At 31.7% G+C, this 16,674-nt stretch overlaps 1 protein-coding gene across 3 annotated transcripts in view; it reads left to right on the top strand.

The window, feature by feature from the left end:
- inaE (inactivation no afterpotential E) overlaps positions 1–16,583 on the top strand; it is a 54,184-nt gene extending 37,601 nt beyond the window's left edge. For 2 of the 3 annotated variants that reach the window (XM_068773348.1, XM_068773349.1), the window contains exons 2-14: positions 1,072–1,167; positions 5,662–5,886; positions 6,471–6,583; positions 6,707–6,928; positions 7,959–8,274; positions 8,853–8,976; positions 9,240–9,363; positions 10,089–10,214; positions 11,103–11,195; positions 12,085–12,239; positions 12,783–12,935; positions 13,972–14,084; positions 14,584–16,583. In XM_068773348.1, coding sequence (XP_068629449.1) covers positions 1,073–1,167; positions 5,662–5,886; positions 6,471–6,583; positions 6,707–6,928; positions 7,959–8,274; positions 8,853–8,976; positions 9,240–9,363; positions 10,089–10,214; positions 11,103–11,195; positions 12,085–12,239; positions 12,783–12,935; positions 13,972–14,084; positions 14,584–14,758 — 2,034 coding nt within the window. In that variant the 5' untranslated portion in view covers position 1,072 and the 3' untranslated portion in view covers positions 14,759–16,583. The remainder of the gene's footprint in view (positions 1–1,071; positions 1,168–5,661; positions 5,887–6,470; positions 6,584–6,706; positions 6,929–7,958; positions 8,275–8,852; positions 8,977–9,239; positions 9,364–10,088; positions 10,215–11,102; positions 11,196–12,084; positions 12,240–12,782; positions 12,936–13,971; positions 14,085–14,583) is intronic. The other variant, XM_068773350.1, reaches the window with a different exon arrangement.
- The last annotated feature ends 91 nt before the right edge of the window (positions 16,584–16,674 follow it).

Below are 16,674 nucleotides of genomic sequence, written 5' to 3'. Positions count from 1 at the left end.
GCTTAATTGTTAGTAGAGCCGGCCATTGGAACAATTATATTTAAATTTTCATATAACATAAATATTTATTTTGTCAACTACTATTGTCTACACATAATAGTTTTGCATAATCGTCTTTGAAAGCAGTGGTAGATTCTATACTCGAGATAGAATATATTAAATTTCACACTCTTGCATTAATTTTATTGGATTACCACAAGTCACAAACATGTTTCCAGAGGATCGGCAACAGCGTCCTCTGGGTACCGTAATACCATACTGCGATCGCCAACCCGCTTGTCAAGTATGGCGATTATGGTAAATCCCCCATAGACATCTTTAGGGAAAGTCTATACCTTACAGATATGTACTGTTATACGTACATATATTTTTATATGTATATACGTACGTATAATATTAAGTCATATAGTGTACAACATACAAAGTTGTACACGTTTTAAATAATAATAATAAATGTCTACATCTTAGCACAGTGCCTGAATGCAGAAATTATTTCTAAAATAAACAAAAAGAAAAGTTTTACAAAAGTCGATCAATTAATATTTTTTATATTTAAAAGGATACTTTTAAGAAAAAGCTACCATCACTGAAGTTACAATTGTAATGACTTACGGCATTGAAACTAGGTTTCTCAGTTCGGGCCTCTTTGGCAGTTATATGCTCTACAAGCCATGGGGAGGGCTATGCGCAGGATTTATTTACATTGACATCGATTCAGAAATGAGGAGATCCGTAGATGTACGAAATAACCAAATAGCTTATCGGATGAGCCGATTGATGCGTTAGTGGGTCTAGACCAAAAAACGCGTCGCTGGGACTTTAAGGTTCTGGAGAGACCACGGAGTCGCAAGCGCAGCGCAGAACGCCCACTTACAAAGTGGAGAGACGACTTTGTTAAGGTCGTCAGAAAACGCTGCATGGCTGCTTGCAGCCGGTTTTATTGGGAACCCTAGGGAGAGAGACTCGTGTGCATGGATGTCCTATGAGTGCATTAATGACATAAAATGTCCCAAATACATTAAATTGTAATAAACCTAATAGACGTTTGTCTTATAATTTATTTTCTTCCAGGATGCCGGCGCTTCGGCTTCTCGGGCGCAAATGGCTGGCAGCCTCAGACGATCTGGTGTTTCCAAGCATCTTCGAGCTCCTTTTCCGATTTGTTTGGTACGTACTGCAATAGCAAATAGTTTCAGACAATTCAAATTATACTTGTACACCTTAAAGAGTATTTTAACTTATAAATTTAATTAGTAATAATTATAATTTTTAATTTCATAACATTAGATTTACAAAATAATTTACTGCTTAACCAAACACAACCTGTTTCGTAGAGAGAATAACGTTTAAATAAAATTTAGGACTGGTGTGCAGTGTTCAACAATACTCAAACAAGATTAAGTAAAAATAAAGATCTAGGTACAGACGACTAAAACCAACGACGAAAAAAAACATAAAATTAATACTTCTTAGAAAATATAAGTTATCTCAAATAAACTAGATAAATAGATAACAATAATAGAGCACATAATTAAACTCATTAATCAACCAGTTATAACCTAAGGAACAGCCCGTATTTCAACTTATAATCTTTATATCAATTGTTGATTCATTGACGCGACGCGACGGCCGTCACAAGAGATATAAGGGGTAAATTGATATAATGAACATATCAGCGAAAGATTAAAATTTAAACAAATTATTATCTGCCCTATATCGTTTATACAATATTATGAGGACCAGAAAGTAATGTCGCTTCCTTAAGCTAAATTCACACTATTACATTTTAACTAGTTTTTATTTCTAATCAACAATATATTCATTTTCGTTATGAACAACCTTTTGCCACCTAGTATACAAATTTTTAATGCTGGAGCGGTAAAGGTCGATCGCTTTTTCTATAAAATATATCAACAGAAACGACATTATTTTCCGGTCTTCCTTATAAATATACACAATAATGCATAGAAAAACTGACTAGGTATGTAATAAATTGTATAGGTAAAAATAATTATTTGAAATTTGAACAATTTGAAATTGTGATAAAAATATGGTAAGGTTACAAAAAGATCACTTCAATCCACAATCTGTATAGTGTAAGATTAACTCAATAGATTTATTTCACAATCTATCTAAAATAAATAACAATCTAGTTTTTTGTCAATTTACAATAGTATAAAAATTGTTTCAGAATCATTCTTCACGTTTTAAAATTAAAAATATTCAAACCTGGAGACATAAAGTAATCAACACTTATTATGTTCACATGTTTTATTATGTTTGTCTCTTTTTCGAGAATGTAAATCAGACTATTAATCAGAAAGCAGTATGCATATAACTTTCGTGGAACTGACTTGTTGCGGTGACGTCGGCGTTGTAAACAGATCATTTCCTTTGGACATAAATCTCTTTTGAAAAGGTTATTGTAATTCTTAAACGATATAACAAATAATACGGCACCTTTACTGCAGATCAACATTGCGTGTCGGTGCTAGTTTATTACATATAATGATTGATGACTTAAGTGCGTGTAAGTGCCTACTTAAAATGTAGCAAGCATTTAATAAGTTAAAGAGAGTTATGTTTAAGTATTTTTCAATAAAATACAATGAAAGAGAACGCTACTCGCAACAGTTTCACACACGTCACCTTGACATGTATCGTCGCATTTGCTTAGTAATTTCATACGGTACGGTGCATAACAAACCGGAAATGAAATACTTAAAATAGTGGATATATGACGCAACGGTAACACTCACTTGAACGGCATACACCTATCAAAGTAATTTTAAGATCTTTAATGAGGTTTTGCGATAAAAAAGAAAATATTTCCACAAGTCATTATTTTCAATAGTTAGTAATCGATTTTAATTAAAAACACTATCCGTTTGTTTCCACAATTACCTAAAAAGGAAGGAGGAACTTATCTTTACATTCGATTCATATTCCATGTATTTTACAATTAGTTACATACAGGGCAGTTGCTTTGGCAAATTATTTTCCGCCTTTGCGAGTGTTCAAGTTCATAAGTAGAATGTATCTTAAGTTTTTGTAATTTAATCCATATAGTAAAAAAAAATCGCTATCGTGCTTCAGTATTTTTTTAAAATATCATATCTGTCTTTGTCACTATGAGAACCCAATATCGCTAAATTAACCCAAGTAACATGACATTCGCCAATGAATATGGCGTCGTGTCGTCGGACAATTTCCGTAAACTATAAAAAATGTACATAATGTCATTTAAATTGCAAATTTGTTCGGAGTGAAGTTTTAAGTGACCTGCCAGTTTTTGTATCAATATCGAATATTGTTAATTTACGTAAGTTGCTATTTTTTCCTAATGTGCAAGGAGACGAAAACTGCCAAAGACAATATAATTTTGTTAAAGCAGTTTATTGGGAAATGATATGGATAAATATAATACTCTCTAACGTTTGCTTTTAACAATTACACTTTACAAACGACTTTTGAAGTTACTTTGTGTATATTGTAAACGATTTTACTAATATGCACATACGACACTGTAGTGCGTTTACATTTCGGGTATTACCGCGGTTCAAGGGGCCCAGTCGGACTGACAAACGACAGGTGCAGGTCTGGCTTTCTTTGCACCTTTAACGACACACACATATCCCTTAAACAATAGTGTCTCACAACTCATAAGGTTTTTTTAACACCAACCGTTTTACATAATATTATGTTTAATATTATTTATTATTTACGATATCTTACTTATTTTAAAAAAACAGCTATTTTTTAATAACAGACATAATTCAACAACATAATTTTTAACGATTACTGGATAAAAAATAAGTTTCATAAATAATTAAGCTACCTTCGTTTCCAAAATGAAACAGCGTTCTTAAATTAATTTAATGGGACAGAATTATTATATTTTTTATAGACTAAAAGCCTAAAGTAAAAATGAACAATTACAAAGGCAGGAAAATAAGTAGTAAAGATAGATACATATATTTATTTTGTTATATTAGTTGAATATATATACAGTAAAAAGTAAACTAATTTGACCGGACTAATGATATTATCCATGTATAAAAAAAACGAAATGAAAAATGAAAGATGATGATAGATGGTTACCTTTTTTGAAATGTTATTGTTAATATATGTTGTTACCAACTTCGATCAGATAAGTTATAAGAAAATTTGATATTAAAAATGTAATTATGCCTTACAAGTTTAAAAAATAGACTTGCATATATCTAAGTGTTAAAATCAAAAATGCAATGTATTCATTAATTATTTTTACTTATGGTGGTTACTTATATTTACTATACAAAATGATTGATTAGAGATGTAAATGCTTTAAAGTGGTGTAGCCCATTTACTGACAAATAATTTATAGCAAAAAACAATGGTGTAACAAATATTAAACGTAGTAATAACATAGTAAGAAAAAGCGTTTTCAAATGTTATACTATACATACTGCAGATTTTTTATTGCTGGAATTTATTGGTGCTTCTCATTTCAAAAGAGTTACAGAATGATCACTTTGTACAAGTTGATTGGGAATAGGTGTAAAAGATTTAAAGTATTTTGCTGACACATGAGCTGAACATCCACCCCTTTGAAGTTTTTTCATCTGTAACCAGTTTAGTTTATATTTTACAACTTTCGGCATAAAAACAATTACCGCGACCCCAAGAACTCGTCTCCTCGGCTGTAACTCTACAATCGATTTTGAATTGCATCATCGTATATTTTATTATCTTTATTACTCGCGCCCCGTCATTAGAATCTCTTCACCGTTTCGGAAGTTATTTTATTTTTATATATTTTTACCTCTACAATAACATTACAGATTTATTACTTTTGGTTTTGAAATAATATACAAAAGGTAGTTATTATGAAATCGGCATCTCTTGTTTTTTTACTATAAAATGTAAAAAGGAAAAAGCATTCATGAAAGAAACATTCTTCCCAATACAATATGGCTTTTAGGATGAGAAATATTGCGCAGTAACTTGATCCCGTTCGCCACTTTAGTGACATGAAATGGAACTATTTGATATCCTATTACATTCACTAGAAAAAGTGCTCTTTGGACCGTACCTTTGTTAGCAAATGAAAGGGAAAGATGATTGCAATGGGCATTGTGCTTACACGTAGGTACTTTCTTAAAAAAGCTATTTTCGGGCGAGTACACTGTTTTTTAGATTCCGATCATGAGAAGGTATTTTAAATTCCGAATCTCAGTGGAGCGCTTCATTGTTATGGGTTAGGCGTGACCTATTGTTAGTTAAACGTTTTGGATTGGTGTATTAATTCGGTTCATACGTGGTTTCATTCAGTAGTTTACAAAGGATGATTCAAAGGCACTACAGGCAGAATGTTGCGTAAAGAAGTTATTAAAATCTAAAAAAATCGTCGTCTATTATCCCAGTTGCTGGTTTTCTGTTAAGAAATAAACTTCAAATTTTGAGTACATATTAGAGTTAGAAAATTTTGTTAATTGGTAAAATCTATAGGTAACATATGGTAACCAAAGACGATTCTTATCCAAGATTATTATTTTAATTAGATTATAACATGTTTTTGTTGATTTTAGCAGAACTTTAATGTGTGAACATTTCGTACGCATATCGTCATTTGACGATTTAGAATTTTGTTCGATATTAAATCAAGACTTTTCTATTCAGGCTTGTCCTCATCGCATTGGTGGTTGAAGTTCTAATTCCGATAACATGGCAGTGTCAGAGCGAGGGCTGGCACGGGGGAGCTTTCGTGAGACTGTACCTTTGCGGAACATTGGCACTGCAGGCTGTGTTAATGCTATTGCTGGCAGCTCTAGCGCAGCAGTCCGCCAAAGGCACTATAACAGACGTCGACTCAAGAAAGATGGTTGCACCTTTATTAATTTTCAAGTTAGTATAATGATTTTCTCTATTATTTTAACGAACAATCTTGAACAGTACATTTTTAAAGAAAAAAATATTATTATAAATAAAAATTTAGTCGACTCCTTACAATAAAGAAACTATTTCAATCACATCTAACGCTTTTATTATAATGTACATCATATCGGAAATATTAAATTAAGTAAACTAGGGAAACAATAATCGCGAAAACATTTACTGCAGCACGTATTCCATTAACTCACTGTTTGGAATCCTCGTCGATCAAGATTATCGCTTATTATCAATGCTTAGGTCAAGACTCATTAATATTTTTATTATGTAATAAACACTTAACACTTGTGTGAAAATGATTCTTACATTGTTATTTCAATTAAACACTAATTATATTTTGTTTAAAGTCACACGGTCAAATCCGATTATTCATTTATTCAATTTATTAAGTTAGTTATGACTAATGCTAATGACGCATTTTAGGATACGAAATAGAAAATTAATTTATTGTTATAATATATAGGTATAAATACGAGTAACATAAAAAGTAAAGATGTTAAATGTATCCTAAAAACTAATATTGTCGTTACAATTTTCAGGGTTTTTTTAGTGTTGCCAGAAATAGCTTTAAATGTGATGGGAACTATGTGGATGTTTTGTGAAGTAATTGAATGTTCGGTGACCGACAAGTTTTCAAGTATTGTTATACAGAGTAAGTTTACCTTACTTAGATATCTTTAATTTACTTTTAACTCATTGATTTTTATTTAATTCTAGGTATAGTTAGTACTTTATTTAATTATTATGTAGTACATGATTTTTTTTTTAATTCTAGGTATAGTGCTTTTCAATTGGGTCCAATTGGCTCTGACTGTCTTTGGTCTTTTTATGGTATTCGACCCATTGGGGTCGGTAAATTATGACGATATGCAAGACACGCCTAATCAAGCCCGGCATCATAGAAAAGTAACTGGGCTTTGGTCTAGAAGATTCAGATGGGCATTTTGCTGGTTGAAGAGGGATGAGCACGGCAAAGAGGCGTTTCAACAAGTAGCAGGTTTGAATCCTGAACATAAAACCATGATATTGCTTTAAGGCATTTATTGTTTTGCAAATAATAAGCATAATTTTTAATATTGTCGGGTTACCTCAGTGAGTCATTTGACTCTTCTTATATCGCATCTACAATAACTCGTTTAATACTTTGTTTTTTGCATATAAATTAAACGTGACTCTTAGCACGTGAGGGACGATGTGCTTACGGTACATAATTGACGGAAATAAAAAGCTAGAATACTATATAGTCCTAAAATATCTACATCTGCTTTATTAATTAATTTTTTTTAGATTGAATTTAATTTTAAAAATTGACTTTCATAAGTAAACGTTTAACGAAATGGCTACCTTTATATATGTAAAATCGCAGGTCCATAATAATTCGACGACAAATAATAATTTATAATCTAACGACATTGTATATAAAATATAATTATTGTTCACTTTCCTTACCCGTACCATTTATTAATGTAAGCCTTACTCGATTTTGTCACACGTTTTCTTACTATTCATATTTGTTATTTTCTGCTTCCTAAATATTTTAAAATACAAAAATAAATATCGTACAAAATAAATCTATCAATGAAATTTCCATTATCAAAACAAAATTAAGCTGACAATAAATCTGATAAAACTAGAAAATTACGGAAACGTAAAAATAAACAAGCCTTTTTTTGCCTTAGTTTTTTTACACAATTTTTGCGTCTTATTAATGACGCAAAAATTGTTTGTCTAAATCGCTGAAACAAAAGAATTAAAAATTTATTCTTTGAATATAAAATAATAACGACACGGCCAATGTTACCTTATTCTGTGTTGATGAATAATTATCGAAGGTCATTCTTGACATAAAATCATTGAGTTTACTTATATACTGCATATAACGTTTTACTTTTATCCGTAATTTTGCACGACTTTCTTTTTTGGGTCCAAGTCGTAGAAACGATAACCAGATTGAAATTCACGTTTATTACGTATTCAATACTACGGTTTTTATGTTGGCATTTCCTTATTAAGTTTTCTTGTTATAGCTCTTCTCAGCGCTCTATTCAGGTCGACGGATCTTGTTCCGTCCGACGTGGTCGCTGGATGTGTGCTCCTTAGAGTACGACAAAAGCGAGAAACAAGAGAGATGAGACGCATTCAGATGCTTAATGATGAAGAACCAATATATACCACGGACGTTAACAAAATATTTTCTGAGACACCCCCGTGGATGAACTTGGAAGACGCCTTACACTATCTGAGATTGTCTATAGCGGCATACGGCTGGCCTTACGTCTTATATAGGCACTGTTTCACCGGATTCTGTAAACTAGCTAAACATTTGACGTGTTGTTGTTGTCGGTACGTATTTCAAATGATAAAAAAAATTTTTGTTATTTATTGAAACTAATGCTGAAATCGAAATTCCAGAAGCAATAAATACTTACAATGGCAAGAGGTATTTCTTCAGAAATGCAATAACTTTTTAATATTTCATAAGAAATTAGAGTTGAACAAATTTTCTATATTCTTTTACGCGGAATTGGTTAATATTACAGATTATCTTTGTATTCAACATCAACATTTTAACAGTAGCTTGGTGCTGCTGGACATAGGCCTCAATCGGTAAGATCGGTAAGAGCTACTGCATCCAGCGTCTTCCGACGACCTTACCAGCATCCTTGTGGGAAGACGTCGTAATTCTTTAAACTTAATAATATTACCGTTTGTGAGGTACAAAGGCAATAAGCCTTATCACTTACACATCATCACAAATTTATCTTCATGGTGTATTTCTATGTCGTATGTGGGAGGTCGTCCTAAAGCAAGCTGTCACTGATCCGATTTTCTCAAACTATTACAGATTATAAGAAAGAAAACCTTTCTATTTTAATTATAAACACAAAAAAATAAGATTGTTAACCCAATTCGTTTTTCAGGCCGAAGAACTCTATAGTAACTGACGACAATTGCTGCTTGTGCCACTTCGCCGGTGTCAAGTACATGTCAAAGCTCTCCGCGGACGATATAATCTTTGCCTCTTTTAACAATCGTGTCTTTGAAGTGAGTTTATTTAAAAAAAAAAAAAAAAACATTTTTTTAATAAATTTTGATGGCTATAAATCACAGGCGATTCATGCAGCGTGGCCGCGAAGCAGGTTCTTACCGTGGATTTCACTTTTAATTAATTGAGTCTCTTTTTATTAGCGCTTTAAATCAAAAGTGACATATGTCGGGGTATAAGTCTCGTGTTACGCATAAATTTTTATTATTTGAAATTATAATGAAGTGACGTGCACATAATAAAGCAATTTTACGCATTTCAGCTTCCTTTCTGCGTTATCGCAGATCACGAGCGAGAAAGCATTGTTGTAGCGGTACGTGGTTCTATATCACTTCGAGATATCTTCACCGATTTTACGGCTGGCTCAGAGAAATTTGAGGCAGACGGTAAGAATGAAATTTCTATCCTACAATTTACACTACAGGCTGTTCCAACAATATTATATTAATTACGATCTTTATGTATACGCAGAGTATTTATTACATAGGCTAAACCTTTTGTGTTCACCCATTTGATCTGGTCTAGAATTTCGTTACATATCATAATGCTTTACGTTAAATGACTTGATAATGAAATGACAATGAAGAAAAAATCCGTTTGTGGGCAATAATTGATTAGCTTTACAACAGTTGCTATGGTGTATATTCTTGTATTATTCTTATTAATATTTTTAATAAATGTTGAGAAAATATATTAAGAATATCATCATCATCATCGCGTCCACTGCAAGGCAAAGGGTCTCCGCTAAAGATGTCCAAGATGAACGCTCTTGCACTGCCCAAATACAGTGATTTCCCGCGACGTAACCTATCTTACCCACGGCGCGTCTACTGACTTGTGATTGCGTTACTGGCTTGTATGTTCATACATTAATTTTTTTTCGTATAGACACTATCTATCCGTAAGGCTGAGATAATTCAGTAAATAAATATTATCAGTAATATATTATTTCTTTAATGTACGTAAAAACTTAGCTCCCGTAATATTTAAAAATCAACAACGAAGTTAATATGCGAAAGGTGTAGGTTTGGACCAAACTGCAATGAAGCGAAGCTACTGGTAATGTTCTTAGTTTATTTGTTCTATTACTGATGTCTATTCCTTCGAACAGGATTGCCAGAAGACACGGCTGCTCACAAAGGAATGTCGATGGGCGCCGCTAAAATGCTGAGACGCCTGATGCCTGTGCTGGACCGCGCATTTCAGCAATTCCCACACTACGACCTTGTCCTTACAGGTAAATAAAGAAAACATTAAATCTCTAATACCCAAATTAAATTTTTAAAAAAATGTGCGATGTGATGATTTTTGGTTTAATTACAAACTTTAAACATATGGAAACACACTTTGAGGATTTAGAAATGAATTTAAAGCTTTTATGGACAACTATTCCGAGACTTAAAAAGATTATAAACAATTCATTCTTCCTTTGAATTGACTAGTGTATATTTATTATCAATTTAATGTTCGGTGTGTACATTGATTTGTATAATTCAAAATTTTATCATTAATGTACTTATAAATATAAAACTTTCATGTATTCCAGAGTGTACTTTCCTTTAAGTGAAAACTGTTGTTGATCTTGTGTTACTATTATTAATGTGTAAATATGTACTAATGATTAAAATAAAAAAAATATAAATAATACATCAATACCTAGGTATTAGATACATATTATTAAAAAACAAGGTAACGCCTGATCCCATTAAGTATTATATAAATTATATAAACAACTCATATATCGTATCTATTTAAGCGCAATTCTTCGGCTATTTTTCCTTTAATAATAAAGTGCCAAGACAGAACACACAGTCTAGTTTGGACTCTAGAGAAAACAGGACATTATCTTAAATGCTATTAGTTCTTTTAAAACATACTACCAGCCAGCAGAACTTGTTTACAATATATTGTTACGATTTTTTTTGTATTTTCCGGATCTACCGTCATTGTAAATTTTAGTTAAAAAAATAAACTCTTAATTAATTAGTCATTAAAATGTGAATGTGTTTCCTGGCAGAGTTCAATAAAAACATTTTTTGTATAACATGTATGTACAGAATAATTCTTAACTTAAAAAAAGCGTGCGCAATAGATTTGGATATATATATGTTTTTTTTTTGTCTAGGTCACAGTCTTGGAGCTGGTGTAGCAGTTTTGGTTGCTTTGAAACTTAGGCCGAGATATCCTCATCTTAAAGTGTTTGCTTTTTCAACACCAGGTAAATATTTCACTTCTAAATATTAATATATTATCATGGTCTTCTGCTGGACATGGGCCTCTCCTCTAAATTCTCAACAGGGCCGCCGTGGATTGCTGCCTGCATCCAGCGTCTTCCGGCAGTCATTTCATCTTGCCAATTCGTTGGACTGTGCCGGCTACCTTCGTTCCTGATTTGTTTTCGAATCTCCAGTCCAGCCCATTCCATGGCTACAAATTCGTAATTTCGAGTTCAAGTCAAGATCTCCTCTAGGGAGTACTTCTTGTGATATATAAGAGATTTACACTTGAAACTTTGTTTAAATGATACTTTACAGAGTAAAAGTCACCCAAAAGTTATGAAATTCCTCTCGTAATAACTTTCTAGGGATTAAGGGCTTTCATTTAAAAAATGTGTATTTTCGAATTATAGCATTTATAGATATAAAACTTGGGCAGAATATTTGTTTTGGGGTGTTAAAAACTACAAAAAATAGATTTTATAAAATTTCACTAAAGAAGGCAGTGCCAGCCACACGAAACGGATATATATAAAAGATAGACTGGGAGAGACTGAGAGACTTTGTAGTGACTCATCAGGATATCTCGGTCATCTTAGGGTTTCAAGATTTAAAATTTGCTTTTAAATTTACTCCTTTTGCCGTGTAAAATCCATTTAAAAACCAATTTTACAGAACTCCGACAGCATGTGGAAATGAGGGGGAAATTTTGCATCCATTTAATTGTTCATAAACGATTCGGTAATTGCATAGATGTCTTACTCGATAAGTTTCCGAGGTCATACAAAAATAATTGCTTAGTTGATTATAATAGGTTCCATTCATATCAAATATTTATTAGCTAATTTTGTAAAAGCTAAGCAGTAGTTTTAATAATTATGTTTATTTCAGCGGGGTTGATCAGTCGCGAAGCGGCACGGTTCACTGAGAGCTTCGTATTAACAATTGGAGTCGGTGACGATCTGGTGATGCGGCTCAGCGTCCACAGCATAGAGAACTTACGTACCAAAGTTATACAGACTATTCACGCCACTAAATTGCCCAAGGTATAGTGTATTTTTTAACTATTGATTGACAGTAAGCAAAGTATCTTACAAATCACTCCAAGTTTTGCATTTTTTAATAAAGAAATAAACCAATTAATTTTTCTTTTATATATTGTGCGTATTTTAAAATACGTTTTACCTCCATAATGTCTCTCGAATAACTACAGAGCTTGGTATTTAACAATGTAAATTTTGAAAATCTTTACTAGGCCGCTCTGATGACTTGTTTCGTCTCGGATTAAACATGTTTGCCCGTACGCATTTGAGAAGACAGAGGTGGAAGATATTGAAGATAAGGCCTTTACAGTAACTACAATCCTTCGTAATTAGCCGTTGAATTTGAAAGTATGCTTTCATCTGGGCACTGAGATAGATTTTCTAATCAGTAACGATTTCATTAGTTATGGAACATATTTTGGCTGGATAATGATGATCCACTGCTCATAATGCAAACAAAAAAAGGTTTAAAGCAAACAACACGAATAATGGAAAAAAAAACTATAGTCTCGAAACTCGGGTGATAACATTTGTGTTTCATTTTAGTACCGGATAATGCTGAACGGGTTCGGATACGCGCTATTCGGTGTGCCAGCGCGAGACCTGGAGTCGACGTGGCGGCGGCCCGAGGAGCTGGAGGCGAACACGTCTGATGACTCGGACGCGCTGCTCGTACAGGGCGTGTCCACCGTGAGTGCTGTCAGTTGAAACCTTTCTACCTGCCGCCACGTGTGACGTCGCGTGTTGTGGGCCTTGTGTGTCGGTGTTGCTCGCCATCATTCATCAACGCTTTGACTTATTTTAACTTTTCTATTACAGCCACCTAGCCTGTGAGCGGTTTCATCATCATTGCTATATTTTTATAGTTTTGCGTGTGATGCTAATGAGATTGATACCTCTATCACAACTTCGTTTTTTGTTTACTTTTTTATGTTTTAACTCTTCAGATGTCCACTTCAAATTAGTTTTAATGAAAATTACTTAAGCCTTGTTTTGTGTTCTGTTTTTATACATTTCTAGCAAATTAAAAGTAAATTTAGAACTGGTAATAATTAAAATTGTTTGTGTGTCCTATAACATCTATAACTATAAAAAATGGTTTATATCATATATAAATATCCTAAGAGATATTTCACAAATGTGATAAAACATAAAATCAAAAATTGGACCTTAATGATTAAAACACTAGTATTCCTTATCTAAAATGAAACAGCGTTCAACATGATTGCATAACTGTTATATATAAAACGTTATAACTTTTTTTTTTATTTATGGACCAAGTTTCATATAAGTTCAATTGAATTTTCATTAAAACTAACAGTGTGCTAATACGGTATGTATATTTACACTCATCAGTATATATACAAACATGACAACCAGCCATAACTCATAATGCTAAGAGGGATAAGTGTGTTTTAAATAATTATTCAAACTCTTGCTGTTCCTAAAAAACAATGCTTTTAAAATATTAATGTCCAGAAACTATTAATTAAATCAAAAATATTTTAGATTTTACAAATGTATATTTTAGCTATAAAGATTAAACATAATTTCAATTATCACGTTTCATGTTTGTTTGAATTGATGTAATAATTTACTTTTAATTTTACAATGGATAAGTTTTGTTTTTTTACAAAAATAGCAATCAACATATTATTTTTAATTACAGAAGAATATAAATGTCAATAAAAGAGCCAGAAGAAGGACTTAAACTAAAAATTTAAATCTTTTTCAGGAAGCGGCGCTGGTTTCGAGAAACGTGTTTGCGCGTCGGTTTTCAACAGCTCGCCTATTTACGGCCGGCCGAATACTACATATTGTACGGCGCAAGCGCATGGGAATTGAAAAGTAATTAAATCTTTCATTAAAAATATAAGTCGTTATTGTGTTGATCTTTTGGAGAGTTCTATGCATTACAGTGGGCATCGATCGGCATAATTATGATGATTAAGAGACTGTTACTTTGGTTCGTGTAACATATTATTATAAGGCGCGGTATAGAGGTTTCAATTACACTATAGTAAAGTTATCACCAAAATAAAGACACAAATGTTCTGTTTTAAATGCAAATTTACTTTTATTTAATTCACTACCAATAACTAAATAGGAGAATATATTTACATTGTACTGGAGAATATATTTTTTATGAAAAAATAAATAATGAGTAAACATCATGTACTTTTCATGTCTGTTCCAAGAAATGAAGCCGATGAGGAAAGGTAAACTATAAGTAACATTATTAGCAGAGTTTAATTTATTTTTCTTTTAAAAAATAATAACTCATATTTATTATCTAAATTCGACAACTTCATAAATATAATTACTAAAATAAATTTGTTTGTTGCAGGAAAGTGCGCACTCAGGAACCTACGTATGAAATGAGATGGGGATGCCCCGAAGACTTTATGGAACTGCAAGTGATGCCCCGCATGCTTCTAGACCATTTGCCTGAGAACGTACATCGCACAATGCAAACCATAATTGAAGAGAAGCATACATACCGGGTTACTCAAGTTGTGTAAACTCCTCACTAAACTAACCTTAAACTTCTTTAAATTGATATCAATTCCAAAAAAAAGACCACTTTAGACAAAGCAAATTATTACAGCAAAAAAGTTTTAAATTTTCTTTAGAATATAGGAAAAAACGAATAAGTGAAATCATTGAATCTCAAGTGGAAAAGTTAATTTTAAAGTTATAATGTTATAAGTTATGTGAGCATTTTCATGACACTGAATCCTATAATGATTTAATGCCTGCTGTACAACTATTGTAAATACTTATCAGGTATTAACTAGAAAAATTGTAAATAGCATATAAATTATGATGAAACTTTTTCAATAAGAATCAACATTTATAGGTTGTAAGTACTGTGCGAAGACTGTGATGATAAGTATGAAAATTGTTAAAAATAAGTGAAATGTTTATGGACGTTCGAGTTATATATAGTTTGTCTATAATTGCGACATAACTCTTTGAATCTGTGTGCATAGAGTACGTTACATTAACTACTTTATAGTTGTGATGAACGAATGTCTTTGTCAATTTGACAAATGTAAAGTTACCTGACAGGTTTCCTATGAATTAAATCCATTCATAAATTGTCATCATTCTATTAATTTATTTTGCTCAAATATAAAAGCAATTTACTAACCTATTACCTTAACTAAAAGGCACTTTGCGATATGTCTTGCTGAATACCATTAAGTACAATAATTAGTAGATAAGATATACGTTACCGGAGTCAATTACGTAGGAAATACAAAATGTAATAAAATTATTATTTTTAGAATGAACATTTCATAACTTATCAGTTTTTCAGACGGCGTATCTTTATTCAATGATACAGATAAAAATTGTTGCTATATGACAGATCATAAAATTTTCGCATCTCTTACCGTGTTCCATTTGTCGGTTACCATCATGTATTTTTATAAATTAAAATCAAACCATTTTTACTCGCTGTGTAAATATTGGCATAAATTGTTTAAACCGAATTGGACACATGTTTTTTTTTTCTTTTAAATTATACTGTGGGAACAATGTTAGAGATATTAAAATTTATATTCTTTGATTGTTGTACGTGAGACACTTGTCGGGTTTTTTGAGATATTTATTAATTCATGAATTTTATATTTTATTTAATTATCCTATTCAATGTAGTAATCATAGTTTGTGTTTACGATTACTATGTATGTAGTGAATATCTATAAAATAGAGGTTCTAAACTCGCCCCCTTCCAATTTCATGTCAGATCGGTAAATATTTAGCAAAATAATTAATAAAATTAGAACTTATAAAATAACATTTAAAAATGTTATTACGTCTAGAAAATAACACAACCATAAGCATTTATCACAAAGGTTGCTGATACGTCTTTAGCAAAAGCATTTACCTCAAATAGGTAGTTTAATACATTCCAATTTGTATTTTGTTTAGACTTCAATTAATATTGGTGTAAAATATCTGGTGCCTTGATGTTTTAAAGTAATAATATATATTTTGTTATTACTTCCTTTGACGATTATCTTTAAAAAAAGGTTTCATGAATAATGAGAATTTTTGATTTTTTAAATCAATCAATAGAAAAATAAATAAAATTTGATTATGTATTAATATTGTTTCAATACTATCGTAACAATTTCTTTGGGAAAGAAATACCTTGTCTGCAGTATTTTACAATCTAATATACTATATAAAGTACTTAATCTTTTTAAAATAATTATCGTATCGAGGCCAGAATTGCGTCGAGTATTAGAAGGACCATGGTTCTTTTTACTTGTACCCTAAATTAGGGCTTTGTATTCTCTCACTATATGTAATAGATGGTAGCCAATATATTGTGTTGGGTTTTATGTTAATTTATAATAAAATTTAATTCCTTCTAAAACTTTTTTCATTGCATTTAAATACCTCTTCTAATTTTTGTAAAAATATG

This window comes from Battus philenor, unplaced genomic scaffold, assembly GCF_028537555.1.
Source record: "Battus philenor isolate CCGP_79_NKW_IND1 unplaced genomic scaffold, ilBatPhil1.0.hap1 SCAF_6, whole genome shotgun sequence".
In the NCBI taxonomy this organism is placed as follows: Eukaryota; Metazoa; Arthropoda; class Insecta; order Lepidoptera; family Papilionidae; genus Battus; species Battus philenor.
The sequence above is the reverse complement of the archived record's forward strand: the minus strand, read 5'-3'. Positions and strand labels throughout refer to the sequence as shown.